Source organism: Ylistrum balloti, unplaced genomic scaffold (genome assembly GCF_031769215.1).
Source record: "Ylistrum balloti isolate Yb309-2 unplaced genomic scaffold, AGI_CSIRO_Ybal_v1 Utg371336, whole genome shotgun sequence".
Lineage (NCBI taxonomy): Eukaryota > Metazoa > Mollusca > Bivalvia > Pectinida > Pectinidae > Ylistrum > Ylistrum balloti.
Window position 1 is genome coordinate 123,342 of NW_026782710.1, and position 18,750 is coordinate 142,091.

General features: G+C 35.4%; 1 protein-coding gene across 1 annotated transcript; it reads right to left on the reverse strand.

Moving 5' to 3' along the window:
- Positions 1-6,916: 6,916 nt before the first annotated feature.
- Positions 6,917-18,548, reverse strand: LOC132562048 (transcription factor AP-2-epsilon-like). Its single transcript, XM_060226771.1, has 7 exons — positions 18,369-18,548; positions 17,490-17,969; positions 12,756-12,819; positions 9,469-9,670; positions 8,380-8,498; positions 7,385-7,526; positions 6,917-7,217 (listed from the first exon to the last, which is right to left on the reverse strand). The coding sequence occupies exons 1-7, from the start codon at positions 18,546-18,548 to the stop codon at positions 6,917-6,919; spliced, it is 1,488 nt and encodes a 495-aa protein (XP_060082754.1).
- Positions 18,549-18,750: the final 202 nt, after the last annotated feature.

Consider the following 18,750-nt stretch of genomic DNA (forward strand, 5'->3'; position numbering starts at 1 on the left):
TTGGTGTCAGATGTACCTGTTTCATGCACTGAGGAACTACTTCCTAGTTCACCATAGTGCAAAGTAGCTGTGATGTCATATAGACTTTCCATCCCCACTATCAAGGATAAGCTTAACTTGAAAATCTGTTCCGTCTAATCCTTTATCTAATTTCCGCTTGTGTTGCTGCATTCCTCATATTTTGAAAATGGCCATTAATGCTCCCCACTGTACTCGTTATTGCATAGGTCACAGCTCTTATCTGTTGTGCTGGTTTGGCGCGGTTCTGCCAGTTGGCTGAATTTTGTTTTTTTCCCTAGTCTTCACTCATGTCTTAAATGGTACCAATCGTGAAATCGTTGTTCTCGTAGGTAGATATATGAGGGTTCCTGTGCTGTATGAAGACAGAATATAATATTTTCGGCCGAATGTTCATGTTTGCATTATCTTGTTCCTAATCATTCCCCTGGTTCACAGCATCCATTCTTATTTGCCTTCGCAACTCCTTTCTTTTCGTTTTTGTCGGAATTATGGTCTTTCAAAACTTGCCACAGTTAATTTCTGATAGTAGAATAGTTAATGATAATTCGATACCATAAAATTATCTTTATTTTAAATCAAATGTAGTCAACAAGTTCAACCTAAGCTCTGAAGAGCTTGCATTTCGACAAACGTTGTTAATAAAAATCATAATAAGTAAAAATATAACAAACTAAAAGTCTCGCGGGAATGTTCTTAAGTTGATAAGCACTGCACATACATTGACACAAATTCATAAGTATAGCAAATTATAAGCTAATGGTTTGGTATCACTAGAGATAGCTATACAATGTGTAATGACAGTAGCACAAAATGATTAAACAAAATTCAGTACATGCTAAAAGCAAGAACCAAATGCATGTCATACGAAGTATCACACAGTAAACTAAACTGATTACTGCTGGCAGACTGTAGATGTGTTATTGACCAATTAATGGTCCTAAGATTGACACTTGAGGTACACCCTTCAGACTTTCTTGTCAGTTACTATACAATTGACCAAGTTTGGTTTGTTTTTGTCTGTTACAGAGGTAGCTATTAGTAGTCTGACGCCCTCTTTGATAAGGTATAGTTAACGACCGTAAATGGCTCTTGTACAAACAGAAAAGTGTGATTCTTTTAAGATTTTTTTAGTTATGACGATTACACGGTTGTGAATTATACAAATCAAGGCCTGAATAAAGACCAAAGCACAGGTTGCTACAATTTTGTGTATCGACAACAACATATACAAAAATAAATTGATATGTAGTCAGAACGTTTATTACTAGAAAATATATGTAAAGGCTAGCACTTCAGACACTTTGTAAGTTTTCGTCATGTTTATATGTTTAGTCACACAACAACAATGTATAGCAGTATGTGTCATTCAACCAAGCTTATTTAATTACTTCTATTTATTGTTGCGTGGAGTTGCAAATATAATTATATCCTTAAATGACTTTATTAATTATCTTGAGGTCCAGAAAGATATCTTGGTAAGGTTGTTTTTATCGTAAACTGTACCACGCTAAATAGCACTCCACGCTTCTCTCCCTCATACTAGGAATATCCCGACATGTTCTAACGTCATTTCACAAATATGTACATCAATATTCAGGGACACGAATCCCTCCTAACTAAAGTCATTTTCCATAACGTTGAGACTGAAATATAATTTGAATTCGATGTTAAAGGAAAATTTTAAATGTCTGATCCATAATTCTAGGCAGACAGAGAGATTCTGTGACCTTGATTTCAATGTCGTCTGCATGTTGTCGAAGAATCGGGTTATCTTTTAGACAATCAGTTTTTTTCAGGAAAGACTTGATACTTTCGTTGAAGGAAAAGATGTTGTCGAAATAATGCTGTGTTATCATGTACTTACATCCGCGTACTCGGATTTTAAATTCTAACATGTTTAGGGCGAAGGCTTAGTGACTTCTTAAGGACTTCGACTTTCTAAGACTTTCTATTGGTAAACATTACATTACAGCATATTGTGTAGGACATTAACTGCGTTGAAACAAGGCTTTCATGGGACTCATGTCATACGTAACAGAGAAACCCAAACATGCTTTATGCCCCCCAAAATGTTCGATACTCCACGTATACCATATTGATGCTACTGGTAGTACGATATGCGTGCTTTACTTGGAAATATTAATCTATTACTAGACAACAAAACAGAATCTATTAATTGTAAGACGACATAAGGTGCAATTGGATCATATTTAATTGTTAGCAACAATGATTTTCATTTCAGAAGAATAAAGTTTTATTTGAAATTGAAAACCTACATTTACAAGTATTTTTACAGGAGTGGTTTGGGTTCCTGAAACCCAGAACTCTATATTGTCCTTTATGCTGTCTTGTGTTTGTATCAAACCGTAACGAGGGATGGTGAACGCGCCTGTTATGGGACGTACCAATATCTATGAACACCTGTATCTGACCATAATTCGACTTTCAGACCATCACTGTGTCAAGTTGTCAAAAGTCTAACAAATAGTATTATTTCAATGGCATCAAAATGTTGTAATGTCAGAATTATTCTTATTCAAAAATTGAATGTGTTATGTCTGTTTTTAATTATAACAGTGATTTACAACGTTGATATTCACCTTGTAGAAACTAGATCGCCTCTCTTTATCATTAATTTACATGTAGAACACAGAGTGTGAACCACGTGTTCCATCCAAGCCTGTTCATATTCATGTCCAGTAAGACGAGGCACAAATAAGCGATAAAACACTGGCAGGGTCATAACTGTTTTTATTTACGCCAGGAAAATGTCTTGGCTTGATATGTGATTTATGATACTATTTTCACATTGACAATAAATAGCCTTGGTCAGCCAGAATGGTATGTCAGTGGGAGAGTGTCACATGCATTAGGAACTCGTACTCACTCATCAGATTTTGACCTAAATAGCTGTCTGTCATAAGTACACTATATCACACAATCGGACTTCTTTTGTCACTTGGTCGACTGCTGTACATTCCTCAATATGAAATACCCTAAGCAGTATTGTCATGGTCTTGCGTTAGGCATGGTTCTGTATAACTAACTCGGGTGTGATTCTGTACTGATGATGTTATGTAGAAATCCAGCAGATTAGGCATTAAACCTTAAAGGCAGAGTAGATATGATACATATAACACAAACATACAAGTTACAGAGTGAAAATAGCGTTTTTTGTATTTAAATTTTATTGACAAATTGTTTCACATACCAAGCTAAATTTCGGACAGGTTTAATTTCCCGTCAAACACAATCAATTATGCATTTTACCTAAATTTCGCATCATGTGTCAAACGGACTTCCGGCGATGATGTATGAAGAGGTGTCAAAGACAACGTAACCGGAAGTTTACATTAATTGAAATATCTTGAAGACCGCTCCCCTAGAATAACCTAGCAAAAAATGAAGTGTCTGTTCCCATAAAATTCTTATCTCCATTATTTCAATGTCTGAACTTAGTAAAAGAATGTCATGGTTGTCTCACATTGATATTTATCCCCAATCAATTGATGTCCGTGCGAATCAAACACTTTCAGTTCTTCCTTGTTCCCACTACCAAAGATAGTTATCCAGTATATTATAATGATATTACTCAAACTGCTTTCCGAAAAGACTCGTCTCGGTGAACTTTACGTCTAAACCTGTGTTTATATGTTATATATACGTGTTGGATATTGCAGTATCCTGTCAAAATTGCCCATGTACTTGAGATCACTAACCCGGAAGCCCTCGGGCCTTTGTGTATCGAGCTAATGGTGAATTACTCGAGCAATATAGCTTGTTAAATCACCGGAATTCGGCAGCAATTTAGTGGTGATTATACGCTCGCTGAATATCCTCTCTAACGTTGAAGGTACAGAACATGTAATCCAAAAAAATCATTTTGATCATGCCACATATTGTGAGATTCATTTGAAAGGAAACATCGATTTGCCAAGCAATTTGTATCGTGAAGACTAAAAGGCAGAACCGATTTCTGCTTTTGAGTTTCATTTTTTTTATCATATATTTAAGTTTATCAGTATTTATGTGCTTATCTACATAATTATTTAATGAAAATCAGATAAAATATAAATATAGGAATCATGTCACGATTTCAACGGCATTTTTGTATCATGATAACAACTTCTTTATAACATTCTGTTTATTTATTTATTTATTTATTTTTTTAAAGGAGACCGTCTCAAAACTGACAAAGAAAATGGTGATTAACACAGCCGAGCAGACATGTTTGTGATTGTGAGGTCAACTGTTATTAAACTTTCATACAAGCAAATCTACTTAAGACTGATGTGTACCAGTGGTGTGTCATGTTCTGATAAAATTCTAACAAATTACTTTTGCTTTATCTTAATTTTCTCTTTAATTACCTTCTATTAACTAAAGCTTCGGACTACGACTCCAGAAAATCCTACCACCTGCTTGTCCATGGAGATGATTAATAGCCACCAACATTGTTTTCTGTTTACAAAATTCAGAGGTTACTGTCGTGGATACAAGTAAATGCATTTTCATGTGTGAAGTAGATCTGGTGATCTATCAATTGAATGTTCTACAAATACCTTTGTAGATAAACTACCGTTGTTTATCATAGATATCAAATGATATTGTTGGTCTCATGACGAATGTGGTGTGTTCATTACATACGTCAATTATTGTATTATTCTTGTAAACAATTATGATATGCCTTTTATCCTGTAAACGATTATGACAGGGCGTATTTCTGTAAACGGAAAGAATAGGCCTCATTCTTGTAAACAATAAAGAGATGCATTACACCTGTAAGCTATCATGATCAGGCTTAATCTCCGCAGTATATCGTATCATTTTTGAATTCATTTATACATAGTACGATCCCTGTAAACACTAATAATTACTTTCATTTGAGTACACAGATATACTGAAAAATAAACAATTTTAATGCAAACTTTTATCTCTATTATTTCTGAAAAAATAACTTCAGCATTTTTGAGTCATTCAACATCTCGGCATTGTCTAAGTGAAGCACAGACAGGAGGAGTCAAATGGTAGTGTACAAGAAGTCAGTGTAAGTAATCGGTCGGGATCAGAAAATAGAAACGTTACATTTTCGAGAATTTTTTTTTAAATTGCTATTTGTTGACGGCTTTAGATAAGTTCATTTGTCATGTTTAATCACAACAAGACTTCTATATTTTGTATGTTTAATGTTTGAAAATATAATGATGACTTATTTTTCTCAAATTTGCATCAGTAAATCAATTTTATCCAGAACTTTCTGCATCGTTAAATAATTTGTGAGTATTAAACTTTACCATACAAACGGTGTCAATTTGAACAGATAATGGGGAGTTTCCACATTTTAAGTAATAAACACGTTTGTTAATGGGCTGGGTTTAGCATTTTGATAAAGTTTGTATATTTTCAAATTTTACTTGCGGTACTTATTTGCTGGGGTAAAAATTGTCTTTATATATTATATGCGAAGCGTCTTTTTTCCGTGACACCTACTTAAATCTTGTCAAACACATCCAAAACCTCAATGGTAATCTCTGCAATGTTGACTGGCAATTGTTTCCTTGATAATTCAGATTTCTTTTTGTCTAACTTCTTGTTTTGTTAAATATGATCCAACACAACCATAGCTCTGGGCTGTGTACTTTTTACGGATATGTAAATAAAATAAAAAAAATCCTCCGTGTTTAATGTTAAACGCTCTTTTCTAATTACTGTAACAACTACAATGAATAGTACAAAATGGACCTATTTGTGTAAACTGACTCCAATACCTTCCACTTCACAAATAACCGTAAACAAGAAACGAAATTTCTAAACTTTATTAGGATTCGAATAACATCCTTTCCACTGTGAAATGAAATGGACGTGAATATATTTGATTTTGTCCACCTCTCTTACAGTTAACACCTGGTAAGAGGATTCATAAAAGACATCTTCATAGACACAATCTGTACATGTTAGAGGAATGTCTCTAGAAACTCCTTCAAGACATACACATCTCAAAATAAAACAGAGCTTCTAAATTCTCACATATATACTTAAATTAAAATGTACACTCTCGCCTTGCAGCTTGCTGAAAATTAAAATAAATGCGGCACAAACATGAACTTGGACTAGAGATTTAAATTATAATCACATAATAATAATTTTCAAAATAGTTCAATATACAACAAAATGGTGATACAATGACTATAGTATGTCGACCCGTTTACGGTGAGAGAAATCCGGAATGCTGAAGTAAAACTCTTTAACATAAATTGACTTTGAGCGACCTATGTCCGTCATCCTTTTACCACATAAAATTGACACCCATCACAATAGAAGTGATAATCTTTAATGTATTCATGCACAACGTGATATTGTCCACAATTTATGTCAGTGTATCTACTGTTATCGCCATTTCATGTATGGGAAATTAATATTGACAAAGCAAAATACAATGTATGATTTCTTTTTTTCAAAAATAACAGACCTGGATAAAGAGACAATTCGAAACACAAAAGGGCAGGACAAACGCAACATAATAGGCACTTACAACCCTCAGTGCTCCCAGGTCACATGCAACGAAAGTTCAAGGCCCCGACCTTCATGGGTAGTACCAAAAACACAATCGTAAAAAATTGCACTGTCGTTTTGTGGCATTTTATATGTCAAGTCATATTAATTCACATATTACGTCTGATTCCATTTTTGTCCGTTGTGGAAAGACACCTGGATTTCCTGTATGTATATCATCCCAATGTGAAATAACTTAATGACGTCACGGTTTTTAATTAAAACACGGCACCGTTTGCGTTTTAAGAATGATGAATTAATGCTACGATCAAGCACTTCTTTGACATTGAACCGGAAGTTCAGTTTTTTTTTTCTCCCATATCTTTTCATGGAAATATGACAACTACTCTCTTCTGTTTTCATCCTTTTCCTGTTTTGTCTTTCCATTATCTAATTGTCCACTGGGCACCTGAGCATTTTGAGATGTAGAGTAATTTTTGTCTAAAATTTTCAGCATCTCGTTCAGATAATTTTGAACTGCAGTCAGCGAGGCAACGACAGCTGGGGATCCGAATCCGTGAGTGATGAGACTGAAGTGGGTAAGGTGACGCTGGATACCGGGTTCTAGGATCATCTGTGGGCGGGTGTTTCCTAATGGAGACCTGTCCTGATTTAGTAGGTCCATGAACTCTTTGAGAATTTGTCTGAAAAAAACAATTACGAAAAAAACGTTAATTTTTCATTTTACATCATATTTAATGTGATACAATTCTATTTAATTATTTTTTTTCTTGAAATAACAATATTATCTTAACTATTTTTACATATGTATTTTCAATAAATAGATATAACAACAGGGAAATAAACTTACTTTGTGGCTAAAATCATATTTTTCCTGGTCATTTGGTCTGCGGGATCTGTGTATGTACGACAGTTGTACTCCGCGCATTGTCTTGATGGGAATTCCGTCTCGCACAGGTAGCCATAGTCACGAGCTAACCTCACGGATTCACCTGAAAAATACATTGAGAGATTAAATATTTTTACATCAGAGTAAGTATATGTAAATGCATAGAAAATGTTGAAATATTCTATATATATGTGCATATGTGTATACCTTTATAATCAACAGTTTATGTTATTAATAAGTCTATAATTGTTGATTAAGTTGCGGGAGTTGTGTGGAAGATGTGACGATGCTCATACAGAATATGTATTGCTTTATGCATGCTAGATTTAAGACTCATTAAGTTAGCGTGTATTTCTAGGACCTTGGTCACGCATGGGAGATTTCACTATCCCCATTTATCATCCGTGTCGTCGCCAGGAAAGCAAAATATTTTAGCCCAGTCGACCGATGATCAATGGTGAGAATACAGAACAGCCGTTTCATTTTCACAGAGGGTGAATCACTTTTAATGCAGTTGAAAATTCTAAAAAAAAATTTTTTGGGGGGATATTAGAAACTCGCCGATCAAATCATCTGAATATATTATTTAGAAGTATGTGTAATGCAAAATTAATTTACTGAGAGGTCTAAACGAAAGTGCCCGTTTCAAAGAAATAGGTGTCGTGGTGTATACCTTACGGTGAATTCGTCACAGGTAAGAGGTACATGTATGTACAAAACCACCAACTCACATTGCCACTCTGTCAACCATGGCTGTACTTCCTTACCTCACTGTTAAACTAAAACCTATAACTCGCTCATGTGAGACTTTGTAAATCTTATCAGATCGTTGAAACGGCAGAAAATTGAAAAAAGTTACAGCTTTATTCTCGGTAAATTTATTTAACCGTGATATACGTCGTGAAAATTTTTGTATTTAAACATTCTTGAGATAAATACATTTCAATTAAATTTACCTTCGACAAGCGACGTCAACAGGGTGACATTGGCTGCCTTCCTGCGTCCAGCGGGTAAACTCAACCCAATCTTGTCCAATTTGTCGCGGAGTGACCGTCCACCATTTTTAGACTTGGCTCTGGAAAAACGAAGTATTTATATTAGAATACAGTAGTAATGAACACAATTAATTCCATACTATTTACTAATCCACCTATTGAAAACGGTACTTGAAATTATCCAAAAAAATACTCTATATTCATTGACACGCATTAATACTTCAGTCAAATACACAATGGTAATATTTCATAACCAAACCCTTGATTCTTGAGCTTTAAAACGAAGAAATAATTCTGGTTACGAAATGTTGAGTGATTAAACGTGCTATTGGTTTTCACCAAGGAAAGATAATCCGTGTATTGTGAAAAGTGTTGATGTGGGATTATCTGCTCTTGACGGTAACGCCTGGTAGGGGCATTATCACACTGTAGAGCTCTTACACTACTGATATTTATCTTGGCACCTAATACCACTAATCCTCACTACCCCGTCCTACATACTGTCAGAAATTACAAGCGTGTCGCTACTGTCGCTCTCTATGTAGTATTGCTTACTAGCTCCTTTGATTCACACGAATGTAGCCCCTTATGTCACCTCTACTGAAATGTATGTACAGTTCAACCGTGTCAGCTGTTATAGATTTAAGACGGGCCGGATGTTCTTTAACTAGCCCGGGTTATGTCCTACTAAAGACAGACCGTGTTTCTCAGGGATTGTTGGAAAACTGCACCCCACCGAGCGGATCATTGTCATTTAGCTCTTCCACCGACCCTCACAATTGTACCGTCAAATACTAATGATGAGGTTCGCAGTTTCAAGCATCACGTGACCTTATTTTAATGAAGTCAAATTGTACAGCGATTCTAAAGATATATCAGATGGCAGGACGATTGTACCTAGGGGGTCCTCTACCCAATGTACAGATAAACGCCCATCCAAACAAGACAATATCGTCTTGGAATATGTTAAGCACTGGTTAGAGAAACTTGATAATCCTATAACTACCCATAAAAGTAAATTGTACGTGCATGCTAGATAAATCTACAAACCTGCGTAGAACACCTCCCAAGAGTGATGCATTGAGACATTCAGGTGGAGACAACCGCCTTTGTACTTCCGCTACTGTGACCTTGTACTTTGATGTGGAACTAAGAAGAGAAAGACGACCCGGAACAGAACAGAAGACATCGCTAGGCGATGAAACACCGGAGATCACAAGGTCTTTGTTGTTTTCATTCTTCTGTCGGATACCTAAAAAATCATTAAACACACAATTTCAGTAAACATGTAGTGTACTAGCAACTTTTATATAATGGAACACGATTTACATCGCCCTATTTGAATCTGTTTAGTACACTAGACGGTAGAAGTGAGAATTGCTTCACAGACGATTACCAATTCTCGTATTCCACTCGGTGTGTGAGGCACTTGAAATTGGTACATTATTGTTTCCAGGGCGGTCTGATAGCTTAGAAATCTGTCAGACCGAGAGAGAGGGAATAGGCCTTTTACTTCAATTTCATAAATTGTGAGAGAAGGCCGCAGACACATAATCTGTGAGTAATTTCTTCTCATTAGCTACGATCTTAGAAATATTCACCCGAACAGAATTAATTCAATTTTCCTCTCGCTTCTCTCCTCGGCTTGGTAATGATACAGATTAGCTAATTATGAGCCATGCATCCCTAGTCACTAGCGAGACTTGTTAAGCCAAAATACTTGAAAAAGATCTCTTCAGTTTGAAAAATTCAGATCGGAAAAATAAGTATGAAAAAAAGAGAGTAAGAAATCCTTCAAACATTAAAATAAAGAATGCAAGACCCTCCGTCTCATTTACTTTATAATCAATACCCGAAGAATGAATGTATATTGAATAGCGTGCTGTATCAGCTTCAGCATCAGTTCTCAGTCGAGGGGACGAAGCAGGGAAACTGATTGTGTTCTCTGAGCTCGTGCCTTATGAAATTAACTGCTATCCTATTGCAGTCAAGATTGGGCAAACAAAGACATCCTCAGAAATTTCATTAAGTAAAACCACCAATGTTTACTTCCACCTAAGTTAGGCTTGTAATTGGTCGACGATTAGAATATTAGAACTTGGAATCCTTTCCTCAAATATTGCAATCGATCTTTTCTGCAATATTCCTGAAGATGACAAACATATCTAGAGTAATTTAATGGTTGTCATAACCGGAAGTATCTTTTTAAAGACGCCATATTTGTTTTGTATCTATAATACACTACATGAATTCTGTTACAATGGAAATTAGAAGGCATTTACAAAAACCATATTTGTGCATTAATCTAAAAACTAACAGAGGTGGACTGAGTTTAAATACATCTCCATGTGCAAACACTCAAGAATCAGAGTTCATTTGAAGTTATCAAAAACACCTGGGAAGAGCTGAGGGTTCCATGTTTGAACAACAATGTTACAATTCTCCCCTTAAAGAAACAGTTAGAATTGAGTGCATTCATATCCAGTAGGAGTCATTTGTACCCATACGCTCTCTATCAATTAAAATGGAGTGAACTCATTGTGGTTGTCAGTTTGTACAGTAGTATCGTCGGATACATGTAGTATGTAATGGGTAGTGAACTATGTAAACACAAGTTGCATGTGATTCATAATGATGTTTTTTAGGCAATCTCTAAGTACGTAAATAATATATCTTTAATTCTCGACCCAAGAGACCTGCTGTACGTGTAATTTATGTTTGTGGTAGGAAATTAAGAGCGAAGTTCTTCTATGGAAGAGGGATGAGAACACGTTATCAAAATGGAAACTATATAGAATTGAAATATGAGTTGGCGAAAACTATGGTTTCAAGGCAGTCATGACGGGATCGTGAAAAGTGACCAAACTTTTTTTAATATGTGGACACAATCGATGTCTTTACAGAAGGGGCGGTTAAGGGGTATATCGACCCTGTCAGTTGACGGAACGAGATTACGCTAAGCATTAGATGGACTAGAATTACAAAGACAATTACGATTTAAAGTTAGTTTGATGTTGCCGCCTGACAAGAAAAAATGCCCTCTTGTGTTCAGTATTGACAATAGACAATCTCGAGACGTTTGCCACCCATATGACCGTCAAACACAGCGAAATAAAACCAACAGCAATGAGAGTTATTGTGGGAAGAATCTTAAATTTCTCTTTCATGGTCCACACACCGGCGCACGAATTCACCTGTGTTAGTGAGACTAACTTCCCCGGGGCTCTATAGGTGTAGCCAGACCCTATCATGTTTACGTATAACTGTAACCTACAGTGTCAACACCACAAATAATATCCAACCAAAAATGTAACGTTACACACAAATCAGCCCCGGGGGTAAACGGCATTTTACTTCCGTAAATATAAGCTTTACTGGGACACTGAACACTGGCCGAATATATCGTGTTCATATGGATAACTATCAGAGCTAAAATACCAATATTGATACTAATTGTCCTTAAAATTACCATTTTTCTTTGTTATAGAAAATGTTACTCAAACAAATTACTTCATTTTTATAAGGGCAGACATATGTTCCTGTGGCAAACAACGAATCCAAAGAACCTGCAGTACGAGTTGGGATTAATTTCTACGACTTTCCGTAAAAGGTTTCTCTTCCCTAACTTAAAAATGACTAATGAATCCAAAAAGGCTTCAAATCTTTATCAGAAATCTTATTCAAATCACAAAGCGCCATTCAATATCAGAAGGTTGGAAGGGGGAAATGTCTGCGTTATAGCATTACAAATGTGTCATGGTAAAGGCAGCCTTTTAGTTACAAAACAAATATAGTCTTTCAATTACCACGCTTACTGACGCCAACAACCTTTTATGTTTTTATTATAATACCGAACCCACCTATGTGTAACGGAGAGCAAGAGCCATGAAATCACAGCTAAAATGTCTCAATCCAACAGAAATCGGCACCTGGTGATTTCACGTAGTAACCACTATCTCACGCTCAATATGCTACCGTACCTAAACAATTCTTAAATGTATTTCATCAAAATTTTATCGGAAAGAACATCAAAAATATTTTTGAGGTTCAATTATTGCCTTTAATTTTCACTGAAAACTATTTTACTGGAAAGGTGCTTCAATTCAAACTAATCGATTTTCACACTTTTCTTTTAGAGTTTTTTTTCTGTCCATAGTTATTTTTTGCAAATACAATCACAGTAAATTCACCCATTCCATAAATATGAGTACATGCATACAATATTGTGTTATTGGCGAGGCTCCGAAATGAGGTCACGTCAGCAAGTGACGTAATTCAGCCGGAAAGAAGATGACGGAAGGATGGTTATAATAGCTTGAACCGAAGAGCGAACTTACCTTTACGGATCACGCTGTGGTTATGCTCCCCTGAGATGAAACTAGTCGTATCTTCCAAGCCAGCCTGCAAAATAAAACCAAAATCAATTCTTGTGCATTTTCATCCTCATCTTATAGCACATCATACATTATCTAATTGATTCGGCTTAAAATGAAATTTTCTTGCGGAAATGTCAAAAAGTAAATCTTTTAGGGAAAGTTGCCATGGCAACTCGGTTGACTAGGAGTTTTTCGATGATTGAAGATTCGCATTCATCTGTCGCGTACGTCACGAGTTGACGACGTGCCATCAATCACAACAGGTATACAGTAGGTCCGAACGGGCACCTGCTGTAGCTAGCGCCAACCACAAATGTCTGAAAAGTGGATATTTTAGTTTATACAGGAACAAATAATTTTATTCTAATTTTTATTTTATGCTGTTTTTTACGTCTGTGGATTGAATGTGAATTTCATTATGAATCTATCAACTTAGAATACGAAATAGTATCTCGTTGTCAAATTCCCAAATTAATCTTGAACTATATACTGCCAAACCGAGGCTGATACTTCCTTTGTCTTGAGGATTGCTATATAACCCCTGAAGTTCTATGCGAGTTGTTATGTACATGTAAAATATACATTTCTACTTTATCACCGCGCTGTCATGGATGTGACCTGTGATTTGGAGCGGAAATAAGCGATCGCGGTGTTCCTCTCTTCACCTCTAAAGGCAGGAGTAACTACAAGCCTCTATTAAATAGCAATGACATTTAATGTGTGTACTTAAACTCCGCACGAAAATCACAGTTCAACATCTTTTTACTCTGGGAATGGACATGTAACAGTCCAGTTACAAACTAGAAAAAATTAAACCTTAGACGATTTATTTTGAAATTTTCAATTTTTATTTTTGAATTACTACAGTTAAATTAGAAATAAGTTGATAAGTAAATAAGAAAAGAAAATAATAAACCTATCTTTTATATATGTGGAATACAAATGTTTTAGTGAAATTTTATCTTTCAAAATATGTTATCAGTAGATGATCCCTGTATCATCATCATGTATTGCTCTTTTTAAGAAGTTTCCCTACACAATTCTGTACAAGCCTGAGTAAGCATGTGTTCTATACACTAACGGTCCTGCCATTACAATATTCGCCCTACGGCAGTCTTGTTTAATAGTCAGAATTACAATAAAGATTGCTATAAAGAAATATAGAAAAATGAAATGCTCCATAACACACGAGGTATTCAGGTATCACATTACTAAGAACTGTTACATGTATCATTTAAATTCATCTGAATCATTTCAAAGAAAATTATGATTTAATTGAAATAACATACTCTGGGTGTATATTTTAGAAAGGTGAGTATATAATTAGGATAAATTCCTTTTTCAGATATTGGAATCAATATTTACATACTTTTATCATAAAAAATATTTTAAAGCTGAAATGTAGAAATTATCTTAGAAGTAAAATATTATACCTATTCCTATTAAATATATATCTGGCTCAAATTTCAATATACAATGTAAATAAACACTGATGGTATTTTCGCGGATGTCGAGCCATGCTGGTTGGAGAGTTTTTGAGAGATAATTATCACAGGGACTGGAGTAAATTGCTATGCCAGCATTTTGCCTTGTTTTGATTCTATCACTAAATTTTCACACAAGACATTTTTATGACTTAATGACATGTGAGGATGAAATCGATTCACCACCTACTAGAAATAGAACAGCAAAAATTAATTCTATATATGAAATTCTAGCTGTTTTGTTAGTAACATTCAGAATGCACTTATATGGACATGAGAGTAAAATCTAAGAAAAATCAGCGTAGATTTCAACACTCATACTGACAGCTTCATAAGAAAATCGATAAAATATCACTTCGTGAAAAATTTCCCATTGATTGATAATAAAATTTGTTATAGGTATTAACATGAAATACATGTATTTTTTTGTTACAATTACTGGAGTAAGGATTGAAATCCAAAATGGAATTAGCTGGACTGCAATATTTTAGTATTATCAAATATTTTTATGTAAAATAAAAATAAATCAATCTTGTCCTAGAGAATCACAATTCGGCGAGCCACTGTTTTGTAGAACCTTTCAATCTTACAGACAAAATCAGCCTTAAAAAATTCATAACATTGTAACAGCGACACCTATTCTTAAAATCTGAACATAACAAAATCATGTTTTCATTGTAAATTATGATTCCAGTGAAAAGGATGTTGATATTTGTTTTTTGAGGGTTTTTTGTGCTTTTGTTTTTTTTTAACTAGAACTGTTTCACTTCAGAAGGTGGTTATTTTTTACTGCAACGGCATAACATTTTTTTTTCCATGAGGAAGCTTGTTTTCTTGGATTGTCAAAAGTAAACATTTTATTTGTAGGAAATTCTGAAATGACAAGCTGATGACTTGGCATGTACTAGGAACCGGAATGACCACTTACGTCACCAGTGTCCAACCTACATTGTCCAGATTGATAAATGACCCCTACATTTTGACCGGTTATGGGTCGAGCTGGGCGCGGAGATGACAAAAGCTGCCCCTCCCCTCGCGTCGGGAGCTTTGTTGACCTATCATGCATTACAGGTGAATGGAAGTATTCATGTCGGCCTGTTTACATAGAGATTTAATTAAAAACCAACATTGATATAGCGGATGAGGTTGATACTAGAGTTCTGCTTTTATACGATATAACTCAAGTGGAAGACTCTGATTTTAGGATAAATACCGGGTAATAGGGAATGGACTTATTCCATATCTGTCTTATATAACCGTGGTCCCAGAACGGGTACCATCTAAACAACTGAATCTTGTCTAAACAAAGATTAGTATTTAAATAAACACCGGAAAGATATTTTACTTAATTAAACTTGTACTAATGGAACTGTTGCTACATAGGAAAACGTAAATTGCGAGTAGTATTATAAGTCTCTACTAATATAATAACTAAAATTCTCCTTAAAATTTCCAAAATGTCCAGAAAAATACCACAGCGATTTCTCATATATCAGTTTAAGAAGTGGTATTGATATTAATTTATCATCAGAAATAAAAAAAATAAACAGACCATATCAGGTATGCTTTTAGTCCTGCATGGCTGATTTATATTTCTAGCTAAGGGTCTTTGTGGAAATGTCATAAGTGGAAGGGCATCACAATGATGTTTACAATAAGTTTGTGCGATATGATTTGGCCAGGTAAAACGAATCTCCGTGCTTCTCAATACATTTGTTTCTCTTTTAAAAACTTGACAAATATAAAATGAACGTCTTCATATCTTCCTATTCTGGTACTGTTCTTATTCAAGTTGTTGTTTTTTTCTGTTGGAAAGATTTACAGAATGTCATGAAGGTTAAGACTCGAATAAAATTACATTAAAAATAATACAAAAGAAAATGTCGGCCTGAATTAAGTCGTTTTTGTACCTAAACACGGAAATAAGATTCTCGAGATAGACAGAGTGATTCGGCGCCACCCTGGAGCTCTAGACAGGCGCACAAGCTTGAGTCACACTTTTTCTGGTCATTTGTACCGAGGATGATAATAGAGATATGGTTGAATACAGGTGTAAACTACATCCATTTATCGTGTACGAGTCCCCAACTCCTATTTAATATCAAAATGGAGACCAGCCGATGTATTTTATTTTACTTGTAATTTCAAGGAAATATTCCATTTAATTAACATGTGTTATTTTAAATACTACAAAGAATTGTAAACATAAATTTGATAATTAAAGAATTTAAACGCAAAAAAAAATCTCAATTGATATCTTTACTGAGATAAAGTTCTCTGTTAGTAAGTACAATGTATAGTGTTTATGTATAGCCTCAGGTAAAATTGATAAACTTCCATTGTCAACAATCCCGGAAAACAAAAATTAAAATTCCTATTTAAATATCAAATGAAAACACATCTGCAAAAATAGGGAAAATTACATTCAACAGTTCAGACAGAAAATAAAGAATGGAGTGTAGTTCATTTGTAATGGTACATTTTCATTGATGTTAATTTAAACAATCCTATTATCAATGACGGCTTTAAATCTTTTTCGCGTTCGTTTAATTTCTAAATTAATTTCGGTAGTAATTGTTGGTGAGCTCTGTAAATTATTGCGATAAAATTAACACATCAATGTAGTTAATAAAATGGCCTTCTCTTCTTCATACCGAGGACTGTTAAAAATCAGGTCCCAGTGTCATTCAAAATTACCTCAAAAATCGACATTCAATTAAAGAAGAGAGCATTCTTACCACCTTCAAATCTCACTTCATTCACTGTGGAGTTGTAACTCTCCAATTAGCTGGGGAACACTAACGATATTTCATAATAATTTCTACGAGACGAAACGAGGTGAAATTTTCTGAGGTAGAATATTGTAACTTGAGAATGTCTCTATGCGATTTTAATGATAGACATTGAGGAAATATATTGCTTTGGTAACCGACAATTTGTTGAGAGACGTTTGTAGGGAACCTTTGGTGGCCTAAGCTAGCTTTAGTATAATACTCGTGTGACTGTGCTAATCATTCGAGGCGTTGATATAATCTGATATTAGAGAGAACTCACCACGTCTAATGACAAGACAGTTGTGACAACTCAATAATAGTTTAAGAAATCCACAGAAACAAACCAACTCATTTAGTAGAATATTTAAATGTGTGACAATTAAAATAGAAGAATCTTTACATGTTTAAATTAAAATAAATATAAAAGATTAACATACCTGGTGAACGCCTTCATCTAAAACTTGTAACCCGTTTCCTGTGTGTATATTTAATATGGTTGGGTCCTGATCAAAACCAAGATGGTGTCCACCGGGGACTAGAATGTCCGGTCGCCTCATCCCACCGTATTCCGTCCTCCGTGGGTCATGAGGGGCAGGGAGTCCGTGGTGCATGTTGTGTAGCCCATCCTCCCGGGGGCGGAGAACGTTCCGGGAGTCAGGAGTATGAAGCTGGTGGTAATGCTGTTGTGTGACCGTTCCTTGATGGAAACTTCCAAGATGGGAGTAAGAGTCCGTATTAAAATGAGGGTGATGGAATTCCATACTTTGCTGGGATGGTAGATTGTAGGGAGGGGGAAAGTACGGAGGCTGGAAATCTGATGTAGGTGTATGGGAAAGTCTTGGGGCAGGAGGAAATGACCCTGCACTTGAAGTGACCAGTTGGCCCAAACCCTGGCTGCTGACCACATCGCGTCGGTCCTAGAAAAAATACGAAACAAAACATATTAATTATGAGCAAATATTAAGTACAGCTGGTTAATTGTCATCGTGACAAATATATATTAATAAAAGAGATCCGGGATGATTTGGATGACTGTGTCAGTCAACCATATGGAAAACTTTCTCCTTCAAACGTACATCAGTAAGTGTATTTATTGTACCTCTGTACGCTACACACGATATATCTGCACCTGAATGTCAACCTCGAAAATACAAGTAAATATATTTAGTAAATACATTAAAATACAATAAAGGATTAATATTTCATATTGATATTTCAAAAACGAATCGATAAAAAAATCCGTAATGTCAATAAAAAGAGTAATTTCCTCGGGGTAGTTCACGGTACAGCCTACAGGTAAGCTATTGTATAATCACCTCGGAATCTATGATACCGAAAGCCGAAGGCATAGTTGTAACTTGTGGTTTGTAGTACTGGGAGTTGTGATCCAAGTCCGTCAGACTAGCTGTTCCGTTTACCACGCCTTTCTGTTGTCCCCCTACCTCCTCAGCAGTAGCCCCAATATGATTATGTCCCACGGGGCTGACTTGTGCCATACCGGGGGGTCACACCCTCACAAACGCCACCCCACGGGATAGCAATCCAAATATGCGTGTCACAACACTATAGAATTCCTCCATGTAGCATTATTAACTCGATGAAAATTTACTACATGTGAAAATGAGGTGATAATATTTCTTGAGAATTTCTAGAAGAGAAACTGTTATTCCCTAAATCCTTGTATACGGTTCAACAGCG